Here is a 22,935-nt window from a genome sequence, read left to right on the forward strand (position 1 = left end):
ATGGCTTCCTCAGTCAGTGTATTTAGTTTTGCATTGGTGTATTGTAGTGCCAATAACACTGAACTGTTCAACTGTGTGAAGGCCTTTTTATTTTCTGCAGTAATTAATCATTTTGCAAAAACACTCAAAAATGATTTCCTGTTTCAACGGGACAAAAGACTTTATTGTCAAACTTGAAACAATAATTTTACAGTAACACATCATCTTTATCATATATACATATTATTCACAAATTAGCCTACTCACAACCTATAGTACAGTAAAAGAACTAGAGTTTCAGCTGTGGTAATAGAAAACAAGTAGAGCTCCCTTTGTGTTGATCACCATGCATCACATTTCTGCAACCTTGTTGAAAATGCTGATATTACACAACAGCAGTGAACATCTGTCACTCCCATGATGTAGCTGCCTCATAGACGAGTTTAAATCGAACAATATCATGCCTGAATTTTAACGCAAAGTAGGTTTTTAAAAATGTGATTCTCCAAACATTCAAGACATATCAGAGCAGAACTGCATGTGTGTCCAGAGAACAGCCAACTCAGTTTACAGTACTGTAACACATACTACATACTAAAGGTATGACTAGGTAAATATCCTCAAGAAGACTGACTGTGGGACAGAAAAATGAATTAAAGAGACAGAGAAACACATTTGCATAAACATAAATACATGTGAGGAAAATTGAGTGGCAGGATTTCCTGTTTTTAACAAAATCAGGAAATAACAAAGAAAATCAAAAACACAGAGTCAGCAAAATGTTCTCTAGAAATTCTAAAAATTGCTGACTTTGGAAGAACGTGGGTTTGCTTCCTGTTGCACACGCAGTCTTGTCATAGTTCACCTCTTATTGTGCGCATTGGTATAAAGACGAACATTAAAGTCCCAGCTGGCATGGAGTTGTTACCGTGTAAAACACATTATCAGTACAGTATTTGTTTAATTTTGTCATAGTTGCTGTCATAAGTACATATTGCGATGCTTCCTCGCTGGTTTCTCACAGACGGTGAGTCCTCAGAGGTAAGCTCAGTTGAAGGCTGGAGCACTGCTGGGTGGAAGTGTAGGAGTGTCATCTCTGAATGCATCCGACTGAAGGTCTGCAGAAAAAATAGGGTGAGTTTGAAAATTAAATTTCAGTGTAGAATACTTTCACCGAACAAGTTATTTTTTCATACCGCTCTGGTGCCTTAAACATGATGAAACGTTTTTTCATACTCTTTCTTTTTATAAATTTAATGAATGCGTATTTTCCAAAATAAAAACCAGCAACAAGCGCTTCTTAATTCAGTTCAATTCAATTTTATTTATACAGCGCCAAATCACAACAACAGTCGCCTCAAGGTAGACCCTACAACAGCACATACAGATAGAAACCCAACAATCATATGACCCCTTAAGAGCAAGCACTTTGGCGACAGTGGGAAGGAAAAACTCTTTTAACAGGAAGAAACCTCCAGCAGAACCAGGCTCGGGGAGGGGCGGCCATCGGCCGTGACCAGTTGGGATGAGGGGAGGAAGACAGGACAAAACACATGCTGTGGAAGCGAGTGGGAGATTAATAACAAGTAGTGATTCAATGCACATATTAACACATAGTGAGTGAGAAAGGACATATCCTGGTCAAAAAAGACTGAAAGATTCCTCACAGTGTCACAGGAAGTCAAGGTAATGCCATCCAGAGTAAGTATCTGGTTAAATACCATATTCCTAGGACTTTGTACAAGTACAATAACCTCAGTTTTATCTGAATTTAGAAGCAGAAAGTTAGAGGTCATCCAGGTTCTTATATATTTAAGGCATTCCTGCAGTTTAACTAATTGGTGTGTGTTATATGATTCAAACCACTGCAGTGCAGTATCTGTAATACCTTAAGGTACTGCACTGCAGTGGGTACTGCGCATACCTTATCATTAGCTTAGATGTCTCCTAAGTAGCCGAAAAGTAAAGCAAAACATATTAAAACATTTCAAATTATATTCCAAATAAACAAGCATGGGCTTATTAATCCTTTACATTAACTATATAATACATACTACTGCATTTCATTAACAGCTTCGACACTGGCAAAGACTCACACACCTTGTAGTCTGTATTCTGTATTTAAAAACCTTCTCTCCTTTGTCTTTTTCAGTCATTCAGAAGCTTTCCCCAGTCCTTAATCTTGTGTCCAAAGTTGAAACCGTTTAAACAGTTGATTGTTTTATGTTTTATGGGACAATTCTCCATAACTTTACCTCCGTCTGTAACTCTGCATCAATTAGATGTAGCAGAAACCTCTACTCTTCTCCATGTTTCCTAATAGTAATGTCCCACAGGCTGTGAAGTAAACCACAGCAGCAGGTCACCACAATAATGTTGACGATTTTGTTTGCCAGGCAAATCCACCTTGTTTGGATTTTTGTGTATGCACTCCCTGACAGAAATAGTTTAATACTAATACCATTTTGTACCTACATGTTAGGTTACATCTTTGAGTATGTTAGTGGCAGAGGGGTGGTGGTTTTTCTGTCTGAATCATCAGGCTTTACTTCCTGATTTGGAGAGCTCTAATGCTGAGCTCTCAAAAATGCAACAGGAAAAGGATGAGATGGATGACTTTGTGGGTTGCCAATCCAACTGAAAGTTAGAAATGGTACTAGTACCTTTGGTTGTAGCTCCAGCTAGTACATCCACTTTTACACTTTACACAGGATGGTCTTGTTTGAATAATGACTGTGTGTCTGGTATTTCGTTGTGAAGCACTTTGTGATGTTTATCCCAAAAACTGCTATAAAAAGGAAATTATACTGTCATACAAAATACAGACATTGACTTGAGAAATGAGAAACCTTTTGTTTACCAATGAATCTAAAACTTATCAAAACTTTCTGTCACCTGACTGCCTAATAAACTGATCCCGTACGCTTAATTTCTATATAGGAATTAATAAAAACTAAAGTGATTAAAAATAAGCGGTACCACAGTGAGTAAAGGGGCAGCAAACAAAATTTCATGTTTATGGTTTCACATGCATATGTTTTCTTTTTTTCCCAATTTGTAATAAAACAGCATTTGAATATATGCGACTACCTTATGTGCAACTCACCAATGAGTGTCAAGCCTTGCTGCTGATTCAGTATAACCGATGTCTCCTCTTCCTCCTCCTCTTCTCCCCAATCTGCAATGTTGGCCGGAGGGATGCACTGCTCCAAGAACAGGTCCTCGTCATCTTCCTCCATGTCCATGTTCTCTGGAGGCCAACGCAGCTCTCCACTCTCCACCTCGCTCACCTCAGTTGGTTCCACAACAATAGAGGGTAGACGTTCCTTCTCGTGCTCGTGGCCCAGACAGTTCAGAGAGGTCTCGGGGTCCAGGACAACCTCAACAGGGTCAGGAAAGATCTGGGGGAAGAAGTTGATTGTGTCATGAGCAGTATATTGAATTAAAACTCTGTAGAAGCCTATAAATAAACTTAATTAGGAATTCTACAAATTGTTTTATGTTTTTCCTTATCTATCCCAGAATCACACACACATGCACACACACACCTACGCAATATCGGGGCCTTGGATTTTGTGTACTTACTATTATTCGGGGTTTTAATCCTTGTTTGTGTCTGCATTTGAGTCTCTTCAGCTAAGCATTTCAAGACATTTTAAAGTATCAACTGTAACACAGAACTCCAATCATAACTAGAAAAATTTGCATTTCCTGCGAAAATACTGTGTGGATGCCTTAACGCTGAAGATTTCTGCTGGAAAAAAAGCGTTGCCCTGAGCAGGATTCAAACCTGGCCCTTCTGGTCTCAAGGCGGCTACTCATCTCACTGAGCCATACTCATTTTCACAAAGAAGAGGTGGAGAGACTGGGAATTGTGCTGAAATGAGCAGAAGCTACTGAGAATTGTGCTGATAAGAGGTGAAAAGGCTAAACATTTTGCAGAAAAGAGGTGAATCAACAGAATTTCTGCTGAAAATAGTTTTTTTCTGAAAACAGCTGAGATTTGTGCTAATAAGAGGTGAAAAGGCTGAAATTTTTGCAGAAGAGGTGAATAAGCAGAATTTGGGCAGAAAAGAGGTGAAAATTCTGAAAATTCTGCTGAAAAGAGTTCAGTCAGCAGAATTTCTGCTGAAAAGAGGTGAATGAGCAGAATTCTGCTGAAAAGAGGTTTTTGCTGAAAAAAGCTGAAAAAGCTACTATTTGTGCTGAAAAGTGGTGAAAAAACTGAAAATTCTGCTGAAAAGGGCTGAAAAAGCTGAAATTGGTGTTGAAAAGAGTTAAAAAAGTTTAACTGTTAACTGAAAGAAATGTTGCCATAAGCGGGATTTGAACCGGGGCCTCCCAGTCTGAGAACGGATGCTCATCTCACTGAGCTAAAACACAGGTCAACCCGGCAAGGAAAACCAGTGAGGCCACTGATAATATGGCAGAAATGGGCAAAAAATATTGCAAAAAACATTCAATATCTCAAAAAGTATAGAAGTTATGAGCACCAAACGTCATAGCCGACATTAGCAGAAAGAGCAGAATCTTCTGCTAATTTTCTGCTAATTTTCTGCTAATGTTATAGTTGTGTGGATGCCTGAAAAGGCATCCACACAACTACAACTCAATCAGACTTAGCTGCTATGCTAAAAATATTTGACAGAGATCTGTCGCAGTATGATTCTAGGGTATTATGTTACCTGGATTGGCAGTCTTTGGTCTTTACTCTGCATGTCTTCACATTCTGGATTCTGACCACTCATCTCCTCCATACCTCTGCAGGTGAAACAAATTTATATCAATCCTACAAGAGGAATTAAAAAAAAAAAAAAAGCATGCACCACATTTAGCACGGACTAAAAAATTCTTTCTAATACTGCAAAAGCACATGAGTGTGTGCATGTTTACTTTAGAAGAGTCCAGAACCCCGATTGAAGTGCAATCTAAATGTCAGCTTGATGTAAAGTGCTCAAAGGAAATTCATGATGCTGCTGACACAGCTGTGCAGCCCCCACTGCTGCGTGCCAATCGAACTACAAATTGTGTCGTTTGGTTTTCCATGAAACAGCATCATTGCCGCTTGTGTCATTGCTGAATTACACTAGGATCACATTATCCAACATGCCCGGCTTTTCATTCGTCAGAGATTTCCTGCCCTACATCATGCTGGCTAAAGCTGGTCCGACCATGCACAAATATGTGCATCTCCTAATACATGCAAGCACTCTCTAGATTAGTGCAGACCTCAAATGGGGTTTGATACAAAAATGGATTATGTAGTTTGGCGATCATATTTTATTTTCTGACAGGAAGCCAAGCATCCTGTTTTGGCTTGCGTCCCTCACACCCCCCAATCTGCCTCAGTTATCAGTAAAGTTTTTGTTACATAAAAAAATATGTTTACATGACCGTCATCAGACGTCTAGCCGCCAGCAGCTTTGATGAAGCCATTTGTTTCAGTTACATGGATAAGTCTGTGTCCATAGCCAACTTTAGTCTGTTTACGTTGTCTAGAAAAGCAGACGAAAGGGATTAAGAAGGGCTGAGGATCCATCTGAATCCTCTTTTTATCCCTCTTCCTTGCTTCCTTGTCTCTATTTCTCAGTATGTCTCAGCGTGTGTCCTCTCTCCATAAGTACCAGTCACGGTTTGTTGCCTGGTGTAATGACACAGTCTGCTCAGTCTCGCTTTGTGTTTAATGAAATTTCCACTGAAAGACAGATCTAATCTACTCTTTGGAATTTGCAGTCACATGTCTCATCAAACTAAAGAGGCAAATCTAATTATTTTTACATAGAAGCCGAGAAGATGAACGGGACCTTTTAACCTCTTCCTGAGATATGCAGCACTCAGACCCCAGTTCTTCACTCTTGCATCAAGTGAAAGCACAAAAGAAAGCATAAACAAGCCAATGCAAATGTCTGCTCGGAAGCTTTCAAAGGCATTTCCAGCCAAAATTAAAATGCATGAGGATCAGTGCTTTGGATCAAGAGCATTAAGGATGGTCTGAGAATATGTAAAAAATATTTGAAATCCAAAAATAATTTGTTTTCTTATATTTTCGTGTGTAGCCTTAGACTTCCATCAGTTTGTTTCCCTCTTCCTCTCTCTCTCTCTCTCTCTCTCTCTCTCTCTCTCTCTCATTGAATCATTTTTTAATAGCTGACTTCAGTCGATTTGTGATTTTCCTATTGACATGCTCAAAGTTACATATTGCGTGACTACATGCAACTGAAGAAACGCTAAGCCAGTTTGCACAACTTGCAAAATGAGGACATCGTGTTCTTCCCCAAATAGGATCAGCTTTGGGAGTACTCTATCATTTTTTTTGACCCACTTGTGAATGTGCGCGGCCCTACAATTCAATTTCTGATATTGTGCTGTTGACAATTGTGCTGCACTAAGCTGTTTGTGTGCCACCTGGGGTTGGAAACTATTATGATGAATGAGCTTAACCCCCATGTAATCCCTCTCATGTACACTCGCTCTAAACACCTGCACGTTTTAGCACGGTCAACAATCGGGCTTTGTGTGCCTTGTGCGCTGCATTTGGCTGTTAATGCAAAAGTATGCTTTATCACTAGCAGACATTTAGGCTTCTTTTATGTGCACAGGCCAGATGATTAGTTTTAAAATATGCATCTAATATTACTCAAGTGTTAGTGTTAAACCAAGCCTGAAGTTTACACCTAAAGGTGAAGATTTGTGTCACCAGAAAGAGGAAGCTACAGGCCCTAAAGAGCCGCACCATCGCAAAACGTTTGATCATTAAAACGATAAAGTTTTATCTCATTTCCTGTTTCTCTCACATTTTCCTGTAGATGTTTCATTTTTCTAACTTCACACATTTACTTTTTTTTTCAGGTCAGAGGCCACATAACTGGTTCACAATCTGGCCACAGCAGTTACACTATAAGGTGCTGTGGTTGTGCAATAAATGAAAACGTACTGATGAAAACATGAGGAAAGATTGCAGCAAACTTTAAAACATTCCTATTTTATTGTTGCTATTTTTTATACTTCCCCAGCATCACTACACTTAGATGTTTCTGTAGTTGAAAATGTGAGATGGGAGGTATGAAATGGCTCATGGCCTCTGTTTGCTCTTGACCTTTCAAGACCACAAAAACATTCAAAACACGCAAAAAGTAAGAAAAAAAAAGGAGAAAAGCGTTTTCACTTTTTACAAACATACAATAAATAAGACTGGATCCTGTGAAATCTCCAACATGTACAATATATGCCAGTTAAACCTTTTATAGGTCAGGCCAACATCTAGTTTTGTCATTTCTAATTAATTTTTTATTTTTATCTAATTTTGACTTTTTGTTTTTGTGGATCAGTTTTGTTGTATTTTGTTTCCAGAGGGGATTTTCTTCTTTCAGTTTAGTTTATATTCTTTGAATTTATTTATTTTAAGTGTATTATTTGTTAGTTTCATTGTCGATTTTAGCTTTTCTAATTATTATTGTATGGTGGGAATATCTCAGAGGCAACATTTAGGAAAAACAATAAAAACAGAACTTGAAACATTTTTATTTTATTTTTGTTAGTTTTCCCGAGTTCACAAAATAGTTTCAGTTTTGTTTCAGTCTAATTCATATTTTTAAAGATGTCGAATACTTTGTCACAATTTTTGTCTATGTTAATCTGGGTTTATTGTTTAACCTCCAGAAACACTATTGTGTAAAGCTAGTTATTAATGGTCAGTGGACCATGTGTTACGACTGATTCACTGTTTCCATATTTGTGACTTGGAGGAAAGTTTTTAAAGTTCACAGGGTTCATGGATCCATCTGCTATCACAGCTGCCCACAAGGACCAAAAAGCTTCAGAAAAAGTTGCTGAGGTGACCTAAGGGTGGAATGAGTTTGTCATCAAGAGTTATATGTTTCCACAGCGTGGGTCTTATTTCTGATAATGGCACAATCTGCTGCTTGACTGTACATGACTGTATCTTCCTGACACTTCTGCTGAGTTACTTTCAGAAGATGCACAGTGACGATAAGATCTTAAAGTGGAACCTGAGGGGGACTTGCAGCAGTTTTCAATTTAATTGTTATCCAAGAATTAAAGTGCACACAGTCACACGACCACAAGGTTCATCACCTCTTACCCATCAGTTGCTGTCAGGCATATGTCCTCTCCATCTTGGCACAGTGTCACAGTGGTGAAGCTCGGCTCATCCGCTGGTGATACGAGAGGGGTTGCAGGGGGAGGTGAACAACTCCCACAGCAGTCCCCCCCTGCAGGACCCTCAATGAGGTTTTCAGCCTCCAGGGCGAAACCTGGATGGGGAGGGCTCCAAACTCTCAGGGATCTCAGGTGTTTAGCAGATGGTGAAGGAGGTGGCTCGACTATTCAGGCAGGAGAGCACCCGTGTCTCTCTTAGGTGCTGAGTTTGCTTGTCCAAAGCGTACACGCTCTCCGCCGTCTCCCGTATCCGACTTCCTTCCTCGTGTCTCTGTCATTATCCCTCCCTGTCCCACCCCGCTGCCAGGCTTTGGAGAGGAGCAGGATTAACGTCTCTTTTGATTACGGAGGCTGCATGGGTGACGTCAGGCAGGCTTGACAGTCCCCTCTGATGAGTTGGCACACTGGGTCGCTGGTGCATCTGGACAGAAACATACAAAGGGCACACAGATGGCCTGTGGTCGTGCTGTTGGCGGATGTTTAAATCAACTTGCCATGGCCACAACTGCACATGAGACGGACATGTATTTGCATGTTTTATTACGAAATCCTTTCTATCCCTCCCATTCTGTCTGTTTCCCCATCATGACTCTGTGTGTGTCGTTGCTCCATCAGTGGATTTAGATTTGGACGATTCATGGAATTAGCCCAGGGATCAAGGGCTCGGGGGTGGGAAGGGGATACAGTGTATATATATATATAACAGGCAGCAAGTATTGCAAAACAGGCAGCACACTAGTAACATTAGTGTTTAATCCCCTTTGCAGCCTAAGTCAATAGGATAGATATGGGACGAGGAAGGAAAGGAGCCTGCGCAACATGAAAGGCATCCTTCTTCTCTAGAACCTGGATGAATTTTTATTTTAAAAAATCAGGGAACTCCACCCGTGATGTAACAGCTGAGACTCCTCCGTAAGCAGGACAGTGCTTCCCCTATTAACTCGAGTGTCAGTTATACCGTCTCCGATTCATTTGTTTTAAAAATGGACACACCATGCTTTTCTTTATTTTATATTATATGTCTGTTACAGTGGTGGGTGCTCATATTGAACATGGCCAAGCTGGTTACAGCTAATGAAGTCAGCACTTGGCAAACATACACGAGCCAAAACTTAAGCTTAAGACTGCTCTAAACACTCACTTTTCTTTCTTTTTCTTTGGCTCTGTATGTCAAAGTGAAGGGACATCTTTAATATAATGGTCTCAAACTCATAGCATAGGAGCATTTGCTTGCTTGCTTTGCTTAAATGTAAATCAGTTCTCTTTCCGAGCCTTAAAAAAAAGATACAGTACTTTATAATTTCCAAGTCTGCTGTCAATTTGAATTAGGGTCTCATTGCTATGCTTGCAACAAAATGTACACAGATATTAAAATAATTTGATTAGGTTGTGCAAAATAAAATGTCTAAACGTTTTATGTGTTTTATATTTGCGCAACTATATTTTTTTAAATGGAACATTTATTGAATCTTCTGACAATTTAAATGTCCTATTTGCTACATCCGGCATTTTTTAAGCAATTTATAGCTTAAAATGTATTATGCAATTTATCTGTGCTTACAGGGGGAAAAGGTTACACTGATTATGTAAAAGTCTAAAAAACACATTTAAAAACTTTTTAAAAAACTGTATGTATCAAATATGTTACACGAGGCAATAATGGGTTAATAACATTGTAATAATAGCTCTGTTTTCTTCAAGTGTCCAACAAGACATGGCAGTGCTAATTGGCTGCGCACAATATCAGGGCCATCTGTGTGCCTGACGATAATGACTGACTTAACCAAGGTTAATTCGGATTAGTGACATTAGTGTCAAAATGTCAATTAGATTTTGACTGGGTTTGTCTTTATATTACACGGAGCTAGTACCACACAGATGAGGACCAAAATAACATGAAGACCAGTCATTTAAGCCAATGCAACATGAATCTTGAAGGTTTGAATAGGATTGGTTATGAACAATATGGAGTTTGGGTTTTCTGTGTTTTTATGATGACTGGTCTGTGTGAAAGCTGTTCTTACCACAGGCTGTTTAAAGAGATAGATGTAGTGACTATGAGTTTACGCACTGAATTTGTGGGTTGCTTTTTAAAAACTTCGAGTCTAGCATCATTGTAGTCAACTTTTTGTCGTTGCTTTGCTTTGTTTCTTAGACACTAATTACCAAATTTGGAGGAGAGGGTGGAATTGCTTGGTGACAACACACACTTGCACAATACAAAACAAAAACCTTAGAGCAATTCTTTTTTTCTTTTTTTTAGTTCAGTTCAACTTTCTTTATATACTGCAGCACCAAATCACAACAACATTCACCCCGACGTGCTTTATATTGTAAGGTAAACACACTACGATAATGCAACAATAACCAGAAGAAGTGAAAATGTGTGATGTTTTTAAAATAAGTCTACTGGGTTCACTCATCTAACCTAGACACATGCAAAATTAAGTAAGCAATTTAAACCCTTCGCTTGTACATGCATTGCTTCGCTTCACTCCTGTGCATCTTTTGACTAATACAACAGGTCTGCAAATGTGTATCAGTGCCTATTCTGTCCTCCAGCCATTTGTAGGCGCTATTTGGAAAAAAGGCAGAGCCAAAATCGTTTACGCATGCGCATATGGTCTGTTTTTAAACTTGAGGAGTGAGGCGGTAGACATTAACAACATTTGAAATTAATTGAGTTCATTACTTTTGTCCACAATAAATCGTTTCTCTGATGGAGTTAGACGGTGGGACGTACGAGCCGGGATTTGTTGGCATACGGTTTTGTCAAGAATGGTGAGCGTTTGTCTGTTTTAGAGGACGTATACGTTGACGTAGCCAGCTAGCTAAAATAAGCTAGACGCACATTAACATAATATTGTATGAACTGAAGGAATACGTAAGCATAATTGAAATGAAAACCCATTTACCACTTGCCTTTGTCTTCCAGTAACAACATGTTGTATCCTAAAGAAGACAAGGAGAACCGCATCCTGCTGTATGCCGTAAGTTTGTGCTCCTCACGTGTGTGTTAACCAATAAGTATTAGTGCTACTTTCTTTTAAGTTAGCTAATTCACGATACAGCAACACTCTTCTAACAGTCCGGATTATAAAACGAATGGTTAAAATTACAGCTTTAGTTTTAATTTTCCATAGTTTGCTTATTTTACACCCCTTATGTTACAATCGGTGAATACAATCAGAGTTTATAGCACATTAAAAACTAGTTGACCAAAGTGCTGTAGACGCTATACAATGAACATATGTGTGTGTGTGTGTGTGTGTGTGTGTGTGTGTGTGTGTGTGTGTGTGTGTGTGTGTGTGTGTGTGTGTAAAAGCATCACTCACTTAGAGATGAAAGGGAAAGGAACCTTTCTGTCATGGTCAATAGTAGTGAGTGGAAAGATGTATGAAAATATGCTTTATCAGTTTGTTTGTAATCATCCCAAACCAATGCAATTACAGATTTTACACAGAATAATCTCAACCATGGACATAGTTTCAACCCCAGTCTTTTGCTTGGAATGCATGGCAGAAATTAGTACCCTAACTCATTGTGTTTGGTGTTGTCATAAGCTGCAGATGTACTGGTCTAGTGTATGATTAGAAGTGAAAAATACATCGAGGCTGAAAACAGAATATCTTATGTTCATATCACGTTCAAAAGTCCAATGCTTTGTAAAACTTTGGAACCCTGTTTGATCTACTTGAAAACTGATGTCTACGATCTTGGTGTTGGGATTTTTTTTCTAAAGGTTGTGATAATGCTGGGCTGATTATTGCATATTATTGTTGCAGTTGCTGGTGTTTTATGTGAGACTAAACTAAATTAAATAATTTGATATATTACAAAATATAAGAAATAGCTCTAATATATACAAATAGCTTAATTATAAAAATCCAGAATATTACAGAATACAGAATTACTGAATTTTTAAATGCTGCAAAACAGCTGTAAAACTTTATTATTTTCACTGTAGAGGATGTAACTATTGCACGGTGTACTGTACATTAGTTGGAGGAGTTGTACAGGCAGGAGTGATTTCCTCTAGGGCTGGGTATCATCACTGATTTCTAGAATCGATTCGATTCCGATTCACAAGGTCCCAATTCGATTCAATTTGATTCGATTCAATTTAAATCTGGGAAATTTTGCCTCAGACAGTCAGAAATATTATAATTCAGATCAGTACATTTACATATTTTTGTATCTATAAAAAGGAAGCTGACACTCGCAAGACTTTATCAAAGGTGTGAGCATCACAGCAGATGCCTTTGTGTCAAAGTAGCTGAAGATAAAACACAGAAAAACATGAAGGTGATTTTCCTGGCCTGGGATTTTATAAAAATATTCTGCAGTACATCAAAAACGAAAGAAAACCATTAATCAACATATGAACATTACCTCTGAAGTTACAGCGGTTTTATTAGAGACACAGCTAAGCGTTTTGCATTTTGCATAATTTTAAAAAGTTTACATTTGTTCAGAAGCCTATTGAACAGCAGAAATGAGGCTTTCTTTTCGGAAGTAAGTAAAAGGGAAAAAAAACAGCGGCCGACAGCGCTGTAAACAACGGTAGACTTGTGCGTAACAAGCAAGCGAATAATGCAGAAAACAGATTTTTAGACGGGAAACTGTTCTTGAAGTACAGAGAGGAGAGAGAGAGCTGTGCATGAAGTGTGGTGGAAGCAAAACAGCAAAAGTCAGAGGGAATTCATGACGATGTTTATGTGAAGCGTAGTTTGGATCTTCTTTTGCTGCTGGTTCAGTCAATATTGTTTGAAGAGAGATAAAACCTGCAGCTTTAGAATCAGCGCAAAAAGGGCGTAAACACAAAGCGCGGACCCACCGAAACATCAGGATCAGCGAGCTGTCGGCTTTCAGCCGTGTCCGTGCCGTCGGGTGAGAAAGGCACATCTCACTGATTCTGATCCGTCGGCGGGTCCGCGCTTTGTGTTTACGTCTTTGTGCAGAATCCGTGTTCCTGCTCTCATTTACTGTTTTAGCTGTTTGGTGGTTGTTGAAATTTAGTGAGGTTTAACCTGAGATTCTGGTGTTTCGGGCAAAATAAATTAATATTAAAAAAATCGGTTCAGGATTTTAATGAATCGATATCACGTTATCCAAGCTAGAATCGATCCATAAATCGATTATCAAAACCCACCCCTAATTTCCTCTGTTGTTCAGTGGTGCATTTGGGTAATCTCAGTCTCTAACTAAACATTCTCCTGTTACTGGCCATGTCATGGAGTGGGTGCCAGGCATTGTTCAGCACTGGGAAACAGTAAATATAATTGGGTTGAAACAAAACAAAACAAAACAAAACAACGTCATGTGGAGGGAGGTACGCCTTCACTTTACCAAGGAGCCCTCATTGAAAAAGGCTTGTCTTAACAGCAGATCTAAAAGCACAGTCAAATATCACACCAAGATTCCTTGCAACCAGGTGATAGTAAAAAGCTCAAAGACTGATGGAGCTCTCCTTTCCATCTTAATGATTGGGATGCCCAGAAAAAAAAAAATTAATTCTGGTTCGTTTTTGTTTTTTGACAAGTTTATCTCCATCTATGATTGAACATCACTTAGACAGTACTACCAGAGCCCGAATACAAGCTAATTATCTGCAAAGCAATGAAAGTCGATGCTGTACTTTTTAAAAATGGGTTCCAAAAAAAGAAATGTATAATGAAATGGGACCTAATACAGAACCTTAAGGTACCCCAAGATGATAAATACTAACCTAAGTGGACAGAGAAACTCCGGACTGACAAATAGTTATTTAAGACAGCGGTCACCAACCTTTTCTGCACCACGGACCGGTTTAATATCAGACAATATTTTCACAGATCGGCCTTTAAGGTGTTGCGGATAAATACAACAAATAAAATGACACAAAAGCTGGGTTTTTTTGTAAATATAATAATAAATGCAGATTTACTGTGTAATTGTGTAACTTCATTAGCAGCGTCCTCCTGAAATGGGCCAACAACATTGAGAGTAACGTCCTCCTCTCTGCCCCTTAATGCTCTCTGGTCGCTATGGTAACATGTAAATATTGCTTTCAAAATAAGACACACAACTACAACACGGGAAAAGATCTGGGGAAACCAAGTTAACGATAAAAATCCTGAAAACTCTAAATTTCACACCCGAGCCTCAACTCTCGCGGCCCGATAATAAACGACTCCAAACGGCCTCTGATTTAAGACATACATTTTATTGTAATGTATTGTATAAAACGTTGTAAAACCATATGTAATGGAAGAGTTTAAAGGAAGATTGTTGTGATACAAGAAGAGTACCACAATAAGTCTGTAATTATTGTACTGAATGTCCTGCTCTTTAACAAAAAAATATCTTGATCTCAAACAGTGCAGGAACTGTGACTACCAACAAGAGGCAGACAACAGCTGTATCTACGTCAATAAAATCACCCATGAGGTTGAGTAAGTAACCACAATACAACATAAATTAGCAAATGTTTTATTTCCTCAATTTGAATAATTTGTCATTTTCCATTGCAGACTGAGTCACACATTAAAGTGGGCGATAACTTCCTGTTCAATCACTGCAGCACTTCTGAATGCAACCAAAACTGTTATGACATCTAGGGTTAAATGCGCTGTGTAGACCCATTCAGCCACACAGATTTGATTGATTTCTCCAAATATGTACAAAAGATTTTCTGTGCACAATTTCAGACAGTACAAAGCAGTGTTTTTATGTGTACTCACACATACTGAATGGTAGTGGTGCAACGGATCACGGTTGATCCGAAATCCGAACCGATCCCACTCCACGGTTCGGTACGCACGTGATCCGAAGATTCGAAAAAGAAAAAAAAAAGTATGTGTATGGTGGGCATGGTCAGTCTGTCAAGCGGTAGTTATGGCCAGCGCTAGCAGTCCAAGTGGAGGAGCAGAGGAGTTTGTGGCATTTAAGCAGCCCTTTGCTGCCCAGTCCGACCGGGCTAAAGCTATTACTAACGCTAATGGGGTTTTTAGCTGCAGACAGGAGGCCGTCGTCTGTTGTGCAAAACAAGGGGTTTAAACTGTGATGAACGTGCTTGAGCCACGCTATGATATCTCGTTGCGCGTCCACTTCAGTGACAAGATCGTTCCAAGCATGTATGAGCAGGAGAAGTTTAAAGTTATGGCTGAACTGTCCCAGGCATCTTCTGTTGCTCAAACTACAAATGGGTGGAGCTCCAGGGCAACGGAAAGCCACGTGACCGTGACCGCTCGTTATCACAGCGGAGTGGTAGATACAAAGCCCTGTACTGCCCTATAGATTACATTAGATTAGATGAAACTTTATTTATCCCTCGGATGGGTTCCTCCGGGAAATTCAGTTTCCAGTAGCACAGCACCAACAGAAGTTGCAGAATGTGAGCAGAAATATACCATATATACACATTTATAAATACAGAGAATACAAAAGGGATAAATAGGAATTAGAATACAAGGGAACGGCACATTTTAAGTATTGTGAGTCTATTACACTGTTGGATATTAACAAAAACTATTGCACGGTGAAAAGGCACTACAGCTACTTGTTCCCCCCTCCTCTGTCCCCATTTCCCCTCCAGCGAGGAGTTAAACAGTTTGTTGGCGTGTGGGACAAAGGACTTTTTAAGTCTGCTGGTCCTTGACTTTGGGAGAAGCAACCTGTCACTGAACAGACTCCTCTGGTTGTTTATGGCTGTGTGCAGAGGATGCAGAGGCTGCCCAGCATGGTCCATAATGTCCATATTGCACCTTAATTTGTTTTTATATAAGTGCGTGGAATGAGTCTTCAGTTGAATGTTTTTTAATAGGCAAAATATATTTAAATAAGTAAACGGCGAGTCGAATTTTTGTCTTCTTTTTTCTATTTTTGCTGATCCGAAAATTGATCCGATCCGTGACTTTAAAACCGTGATCCGATCCGAACCGTGAGATTTTTGATCCGTTGCGCCACTACTGAATGGCTAATCTTTAGGAAAAAATATTAGCATTTTTTGCATGTGGGCTTCCTTTTGTAGTGTGCACAGTACTAGAATTTTAGATTGCATTCATAGGTCATGTCAGTCGATGAGCTCTAAACCTCATGCTTTCATTTTTTTCCCAGTGAACTCACACAAATCATCGCTGATGTATCTCAGGACCCAACACTGCCAAGAACAGAAGACCACCCCTGCCCTAAGTAAGTTTTACCATACCTACTGACCTCCCTCAGCGCCCATGCTTCACCTCCTGTTGATGTTTTTAAGGGTATTTTGGGTCATTATCCTCTTCCATTGTGAAGTGCTGTCCAATCAGTTTTTCAGGATTCAGCTGAATCCGAGCAGAGACTATAGCCTTGTTTGCTTAATCAATAAATTGCAGTGATCCAATTCCACTAGCAGCTTTACATGCCCATGCCATAACACTGCCTCCACCATGTTTGACAAATAATGTGATATACTTCAGGTCATGAGCTACTACTTTTCTCTTCCCGTCATTCTGGTACAAATTCATTTTGGTTTCATGTGTCCAGATATTTTTTTCCCTGATGTGAGTGGGCTCTTTTAGAGCGTGTGGCAAAATCTAATCTGGCTTTTTGCTTTTTGAGTGTAATCAGACGTTTAGACCATTTTGTGGAACCTCTGTAGTTACATTCATGATAATAATCTCATGATCTTCCACTTTAGTTCTGACTGTATAATTGACCACCTGGCTGCAAAAATGCTTGTCCAATTTTGGAGTAATTATGTTTTGTTGTTGTTTGTGTTTTTTTAAAGGTCTGTAATTCCTAAGTGCTTCTACTGCAAAATATTTATTAAAAGGCATCATGATTTGTAAAACGGCATTGTTACGCATACACTTTTTAAGTAGCAAGTGAAATGTGTAATTCTAAAAATAAGTGCAGAGTCAATAATTACTGACACAGCATACTTCCTTATTTAAGCAGCAGAGCATTGTTTAATCTGCATGTCTTGAAACTGATTGGTGCACATAGTCATCAATCAGTGAGACTAAACTGAGCGTATGGTCATGCAAAACGGATGGAGCGTAGATTACATCACTGGGGTCTCAGCGTAAAAGCATTATATTTAACCACATCCCTGCTCTCGTGTGTCTACATTTTATAATTACTTTATGTCTCCTTGAGGCACACTAACAACATATCAAGTAATTATTTAGACGGTCACCGTAGACAGAGGAAATCTGGATAAAGGTTCAGCCTGCCCTGAAATAAACTGTTGGTGGTCATTGTAGGTTTCCACAAGCCATTTCAACTTTAATGGACTGTGGAATGAGATGTTGTGGCTGTGATGGTGGTAACACTTTTATAACGTTTTTCTTTCACCGTTTCTCTTCTTAGATGTGGTCACAAGGAGGCGGTGTTCTTCCAGTCTCACAGTATGAAGGCTGAGGTAATTGCAACCTATGCACTTTCTCTATATCTGCACAAGCTGAGATATATATATATATATATATATATATATATATATATATATAAATAAAATATAAAAAAATCTTTCCCCATGTCAAAAATACAAAGCTAATACATTCTTCTTAGCCCCTGCTTTTCAGAAGGCACCACATTATTAATCCAGAATATATATTTGAGAGAGGTATTTATTAAAATCGTTTGTTTTGACTGACACATTTTTGTGTGTTTCCCCACACAGGATGCTATGCGACTGTACTACGTGTGCACGGCGCCTCACTGTGGACACCGGTGGACAGAGTGAAGCCTTCTGATAATAAAGAGGTCTAGCACTTGCTTCTATGCTGTTGCTGTCAGCACTCGTACAGTATCAATCTGGGTCTGTGTCTACAGTGAATGCATTTGGCTTTATAAAATAGCAGCATTGCTGACCCCTCTGTTATTGTTGTATGGACACTCATATCTGTCACCATGTTGTGAATATAATGTCATCAGTTTTGCTGTTGTGCTTTTTTTTTAGCGCTTGTCATTTTCAAATGTGTATTGTTAGATTAAAACATGTTTTCAAATATCTCTTGAGTCTTAATAATTGTGAAACTCTTCATGCATTCCATCTCTGAGTGACACCCTGGCTACATTTTGAGAATCTTTTGTATAATAATAGTTATTTTGTTACATAATTAAGGTTATATCAAGACTAAGTAACACATAAATGTAAAACCAGGATACAACAGTTAATATAAAAGAGTTATTAGAGTTTGTTTCTTTGTTTTTAATGAATTACTCCTGATTTGGTCTGAGTCACTCAATCGGTATTTCTGGGTTTTTTAAGAAGAGCAAGAATCAGTGATCAGATAATGCTCCTAAATATTTTTAACTATAGGCCGGGAAACCTCGCCAACTCGCACACAAGTTCACCTTCAAATCAAACCAACTGACTTCCAAGTAGAGAAGTCGGTATAGATATTCACTTCCTGTTTCCAGCCTGGACTGTTAATGATTAGGGGGGGTTAAAACCATGAAACACAAGACTGGTTGTGTGTTTTCCTTTGAGTCACAACAGCTGAAAATTTAGACCACAAATCACATGTAACCAGTGCACATCCCCAATATTCACAAAATGTCTTGAGACTAGCTGAGACTCATTCGCTTAATGCTGAACATATTCGCAGCAGAGATGAGCCAAATAAATGTACAGTCGGCAACTTTAATAAGAATTTGATAATGTAATCTACACGTCTTGTTATTTGGTTACAAACTCCATGTGGTTTTACCCATTATGTTATATATATGTGTGTGTGTGTGTGTGTGTGTATCAAGTGTGTTCATCTTTGGTAGCGATGAAAACCTATGATTTCTGTCCACAGTCTTGTTGTTGACAGAAATCCTAGGTTTCTGTTGTTGTTTTAAAGTAATTAAAGATAAATGCTGTACAATCATTCCACCCTGGAAAAAGAACAGTCCAAAGAAGTCATTCAAATCCCCAAAATTCCCATGAAATTCATGGCAAGTTTTGGATTTAGAGGGTAATTTGCAATGAGTGGATACAAACTTCAGACCCGAGCTGTAGCTACAGGTCTGCTCTCAGTCCAACTGGGAAATGCATCTAATACATTACATTAACAAGTAAACGGGAGTAATTTTTGATGAGTCAAGTCAGTTTCTTAAAGCGCCAGTGACACTTCATGGACTTTCTCAGTTTTCAGACTACTCCTAAATTTGAAGATCATGACACGGCTTGTCTTTTTTCTTCCGTGCTACTGATTTTGTAATGTTAGTTAGTAGTTATGCGTGTGAAAAATCAGAGGTTTTCTCTAGCTGTGCAACATTCAGGAAATACTGTGTTGTACTTCCTTCTTTTTTAAGCACGTATATTCCAGACATCTTGTTGGGCAACTGTAAATTATTGCTCGGCTGGTAAAACTAGTGGGAAAATAACTCGTGCTCATTAAGTACATAATAGGTGTACTTCCCAAAACCACACCCCTTGAAACAGGCTCTTTGATAAAGGAGCTGCACTACTTGCCACGAGTTAGTCTGCTTTGTGGGACGCCATGGACCGACAAGGTATGGAAACAGACAGCTTTGCACTAAGGATGGTTTCTGGTTTACTAATTAGATTTTCTTTTTTGAATGCTGAGTATCAATTTGATTGATTTCAATCTGTTTCAGTGAGCATTGTTTCAAGGCAAGAGTGGGGAGCAGCCGCTGCCAAACAAACCAAGGCTCTGAAAGGACCTGCCCGAAGAGTTGTTATCCACCACACTGCCTACCCAAGCTGCAAAGGCCTGGCTGAGTGCAAAGCCAGCCTTGTCAGTATTCAGAGATACCACATGAAAGACAGAAAGTTTGATGATATTGGATACAAGTGAGTTCCTCTGTTAGTGCACAAGAACTGTGTGCAAATGTTTGGTTTTGTTATCAAAGCTTACCTGTACTTCTTCAATGTTTAGTTTTCTTGTTGCTGGAGATGGGACTGTGTTCGAGGGTCGTGGCTGGGGTGTGATGGGCGCACATGCCAAAGACCACAACAGTGACTCACTGGGAATTGCCTTCATGGGGAATTTCAACAGTAAGCACTCCTTATTTTGTGTGTATACAAGAGCATGTTGTTCAGGGTGTAGACATAAAATGATAAGGCTGGGCCTGTGTGTGCAATACAAACGTTAATCTTTATTTAGTAACCGCACCTTGTATCATAGGAAAAGATCATAAAAGCAGGATAATTTTAATACAACAAGCACACACACACATTGGATATTGCACATTATTCTCCATATAATGATAAAGCTACTTCTTGTTTTCATTGCAGATGAGACGCCGAGTGAAAAAGCAGTCGTTGCGGTGAAACAGCTGCTGCAGTCTGGAGTTTCCGCAGGATTTCTACAGCCTGGGTTTGACCTGTATGGACACAGAGATCTGGGAAACACAGAGTGTCCAGGAGAAAAGCTTTACGCCGCACTGCCACGACTGAGGAGCACGTCGTGAACCTCGCAGACGATTTGTCAGTGTTTTGAGGGGAAATTGCACCCCTTCCTTAAATTGCACACAGACCCCATGACCAGCTTCTGTGAAGTAAGCAAGGTGTTAGGAGGAAGAAGCTTTCTAGATCCGACACTAATGCTCACATTTCTTTTTTCCTCGTCACATTATATGCATATTATTTGCACATTATTATATTTTTTATTATCTGTTAGCAGGAAGAGTCTGTTTTCACAGCCTGTCAGAGCTTTCTTTTACAGCAGAGGGAGCCGTTGCATGGGATGAGAATAACGCAGGCTTTATCTGTTTAGAAGTGCAACTGGAAACTCAATGATTAATTGGTTAAGAATTGACAAAAAGTCTTATAATTTAAAAGCTATGATTCTTATAATTGCTGTGTGATGTCAACATATAGAAAGCACCGTAAAGATTTCAAATATTGTGTCACATTTGTTGCATCTTCGAGATCAGCAGACTAAGCTGAAGCTCAAAGTAAAAGAAAATTCTATATAGAGCTATTTAAAACTTAGTGCTGACAACATATAGGCATATAGGGAATAATATATGGGGATTCTAAGTTATTGTGGACCTCTGACCTCTTCTACAAGGTCAAATTTTTATAAAATGTCTTGTATCTTTAAAGTTGTACTTAAAATTCTGCTGCCTTTGTTTGTATTGGCAACAATCAGGAAATAACTCAGGTGTATGGGGATTCGAAATATCACATTATAGTTTGGCTTTTAAATTTCACATCCGCCTTTCTTTTATGCTGACCTCAGAAATGTGTTTTATATTTAAAGAGAAAATTGAGACAAAGACAATGAGCTTCCTAGTTAGTTAGAAATATATTGTAGTATCCTATTATATAATAAGTTATTCATGTCCCATTATTTACAAATCAGTACCTATTATTCATTATCTACTTCTCCAAAATGTAATGTAAATGTATAATCAAAGTAAACATCTGTCAAATTTCTCTTAACTAATTTTTTCTTAAAGGACATTTAAAAAGAACAAAGAAAATAAAAAGAATACAATAAAAACACAATATTGTTCCTTTAAAAGTTAAAAACACACAAACTGAGCTGTCTTGGCAGAGGTTTGCAGTCTCAGAGTGCTTCTTTTTATTACTCGATTCATTGTTTGTTTGATTTTTTTTTTTACGTATGCGAGGAATTTTCTCTTTTTCTCTATCACAAACACCACACAGGGTGAAGGGTTTTTTTTGTATGTAGTTAGAAGAGTTAATGATAATGATATTATCACAATATCTGTAAGAAATTCCAAGAAGCTACTTGTCTAAGCTATCTTTTAGTTTGTTTATTGAGTGTTTTGTTTCATTTTTGGCAAACAGATTAAAGTTAAAATAACAGTTGCAGAAGCCCGTGAGACTGTCTGTAGCCATAACTGTGCAAAAAGAACAACTACACCTCAAGGTAATGTAAACTAAAGGTGAACAAGACCAAACATCTGCCACTCAGGTGAAATAATCACTTGCAAGAGGCAGAAAAAAGAACGTTTGTGTGCGAGACCACGGGCTCACAAAAATAGAATATGTGTATTATTAAAATAATAGAGTTTTTTATCACAGTTAGCTCTGCTGGCATATCGCAGCAACACTTGTTAAACCGCAGAATAATTATTAAGTATATTATTGAACAACAAACAATCTTTACAAGTCCTGTTTTCTCATGCAAATGTCCTTCAAATATCTCTGCAAAAAACACTGTAAACAACACAAGATATGGAATCAAGAGCATTGTAAGTGCTGAAACAACAATGCATGCTTTCTGCAGTGCCAGAAACATTCCCAACAAGTGCTCACTTGTGCAGCACACAGATTATGGAGGAGGGCCCTATCAAACAGGCTAAATGGCAAAGGTATTAGACTGTATGACTAATCCTTGTCTTCATGACTAATATATAGTAGACTTTATTGTTGTCAATGATCAGTGTAACTGAACAAGATGCTAGGGCACAGCTACAGTGAAAGTTCAATGTGTTCAGACAGGGAAGGGAAGTGCTGTGTAAGTTCTAATAGATTCATCAAATTAAATGGATTTCTTTCTTCTGTGAGAAGAATTTGAAACAATAATCCAACCAAGAAGCATGTATATTATTCTTTTATTATTATTACCTTGTCATTGTCGGAACAGATATTAGATATCACTGCACTGGCTATACATGAATCTTTTTAAATGTTTGTTGAGCAATAAACTTAATAAACTAAGTCAAAGTAACGCAAAGGCATTGAGTTTGTGTGTCACCCCTTCCAAGTGGTGAAAAAACAGATATTAGATATTAAATTATAAAACCTGATATGAATTTGCTGTGTGTGTGTGTGTGTGTGTGTGTGTGTGTGTGTGTGTGTGTGTGTGTGTGTGTGTGTGTGTG

At 38.6% G+C, this 22,935-nt stretch overlaps 3 protein-coding genes and 1 long non-coding RNA gene across 4 annotated transcripts; 3 read left to right on the top strand and 1 right to left on the bottom strand.

Moving 5' to 3' along the window:
* Positions 1-141: 141 nt before the first annotated feature.
* Positions 142-8,459, bottom strand: lbhl (LBH regulator of WNT signaling pathway, like). Its single transcript, XM_005927317.3, has 4 exons — positions 8,081-8,459; positions 4,665-4,740; positions 3,086-3,380; positions 142-1,097 (listed from the first exon to the last, which is right to left on the bottom strand). The coding sequence occupies exons 2-4, from the start codon at positions 4,734-4,736 to the stop codon at positions 1,027-1,029; spliced, it is 438 nt and encodes a 145-aa protein (XP_005927379.1). The 5' UTR covers positions 4,737-4,740; positions 8,081-8,459; the 3' UTR covers positions 142-1,026.
* On the top strand, positions 1,007-3,736 carry LOC121814819. Its single transcript, XR_006054591.1, has 2 exons — positions 1,007-1,113; positions 3,198-3,736. It is a non-coding gene; the product is annotated as an uncharacterized LOC121814819 (long non-coding RNA).
* Positions 8,460-10,593: 2,134 nt separating the features above from the next.
* Positions 10,594-18,130, top strand: polr2i (RNA polymerase II subunit I). The gene is made up of 6 exons (XM_005927318.2): positions 10,594-10,938; positions 11,093-11,147; positions 14,518-14,591; positions 16,255-16,329; positions 17,491-17,542; positions 17,801-18,130. The coding sequence occupies exons 1-6, from the start codon at positions 10,877-10,879 to the stop codon at positions 17,861-17,863; spliced, it is 381 nt and encodes a 126-aa protein (XP_005927380.1). The 5' UTR covers positions 10,594-10,876; the 3' UTR covers positions 17,864-18,130.
* Positions 18,131-18,254: 124 nt separating this feature from the next.
* pglyrp5 (peptidoglycan recognition protein 5) lies at positions 18,255-21,705 on the top strand. Its single transcript, XM_005927319.3, has 4 exons — positions 18,255-19,626; positions 19,732-19,927; positions 20,013-20,131; positions 20,372-21,705. Exons 1-4 carry the CDS (start codon positions 19,614-19,616, stop codon positions 20,545-20,547), a joined length of 504 nt encoding a protein of 167 aa, XP_005927381.1. The 5' UTR covers positions 18,255-19,613; the 3' UTR covers positions 20,548-21,705.
* The last annotated feature ends 1,230 nt before the right edge of the window (positions 21,706-22,935 follow it).

Source organism: Haplochromis burtoni, unplaced genomic scaffold (genome assembly GCF_018398535.1).
Source record: "Haplochromis burtoni strain Fernald_Lab_line unplaced genomic scaffold, NCSU_Asbu1 Contig_88, whole genome shotgun sequence".
NCBI lineage: Eukaryota > Metazoa > Chordata > Actinopteri > Cichliformes > Cichlidae > Haplochromis > Haplochromis burtoni.

Coding starts and splice junctions, on each gene's coding strand:
- lbhl (XM_005927317.3), bottom strand. CDS start 4,736: ATGGAGGAGATGAGTGGTCAGAATCCAGAATGTGAAGACATGCAGAGT. Junction 3,381..4,664: donor ACCAAAGACTGCCAATCCAG/GTAACATAATAC, acceptor TTCTTCCCCCAG/ATCTTTCCTGACCCTGTTGA. Junction 1,098..3,085: donor GCAAGGCTTGACACTCATTG/GTGAGTTGCACA, acceptor TTTTTTCTGCAG/ACCTTCAGTCGGATGCATTC.
- polr2i (XM_005927318.2), top strand. CDS start 10,877: ATGGAGTTAGACGGTGGGACGTACGAGCCGGGATTTGTTGGCATACGG. Junction 10,939..11,092: donor ATACGGTTTTGTCAAGAATG/GTGAGCGTTTGT, acceptor TTTGTCTTCCAG/TAACAACATGTTGTATCCTA. Junction 14,592..16,254: donor AAAATCACCCATGAGGTTGA/GTAAGTAACCAC, acceptor TTTTTTTCCCAG/TGAACTCACACAAATCATCG.
- pglyrp5 (XM_005927319.3), top strand. Junction 19,928..20,012: donor TTTGATGATATTGGATACAA/GTGAGTTCCTCT, acceptor TTCAATGTTTAG/TTTTCTTGTTGCTGGAGATG. Junction 20,132..20,371: donor CTTCATGGGGAATTTCAACA/GTAAGCACTCCT, acceptor TTTTCATTGCAG/ATGAGACGCCGAGTGAAAAA.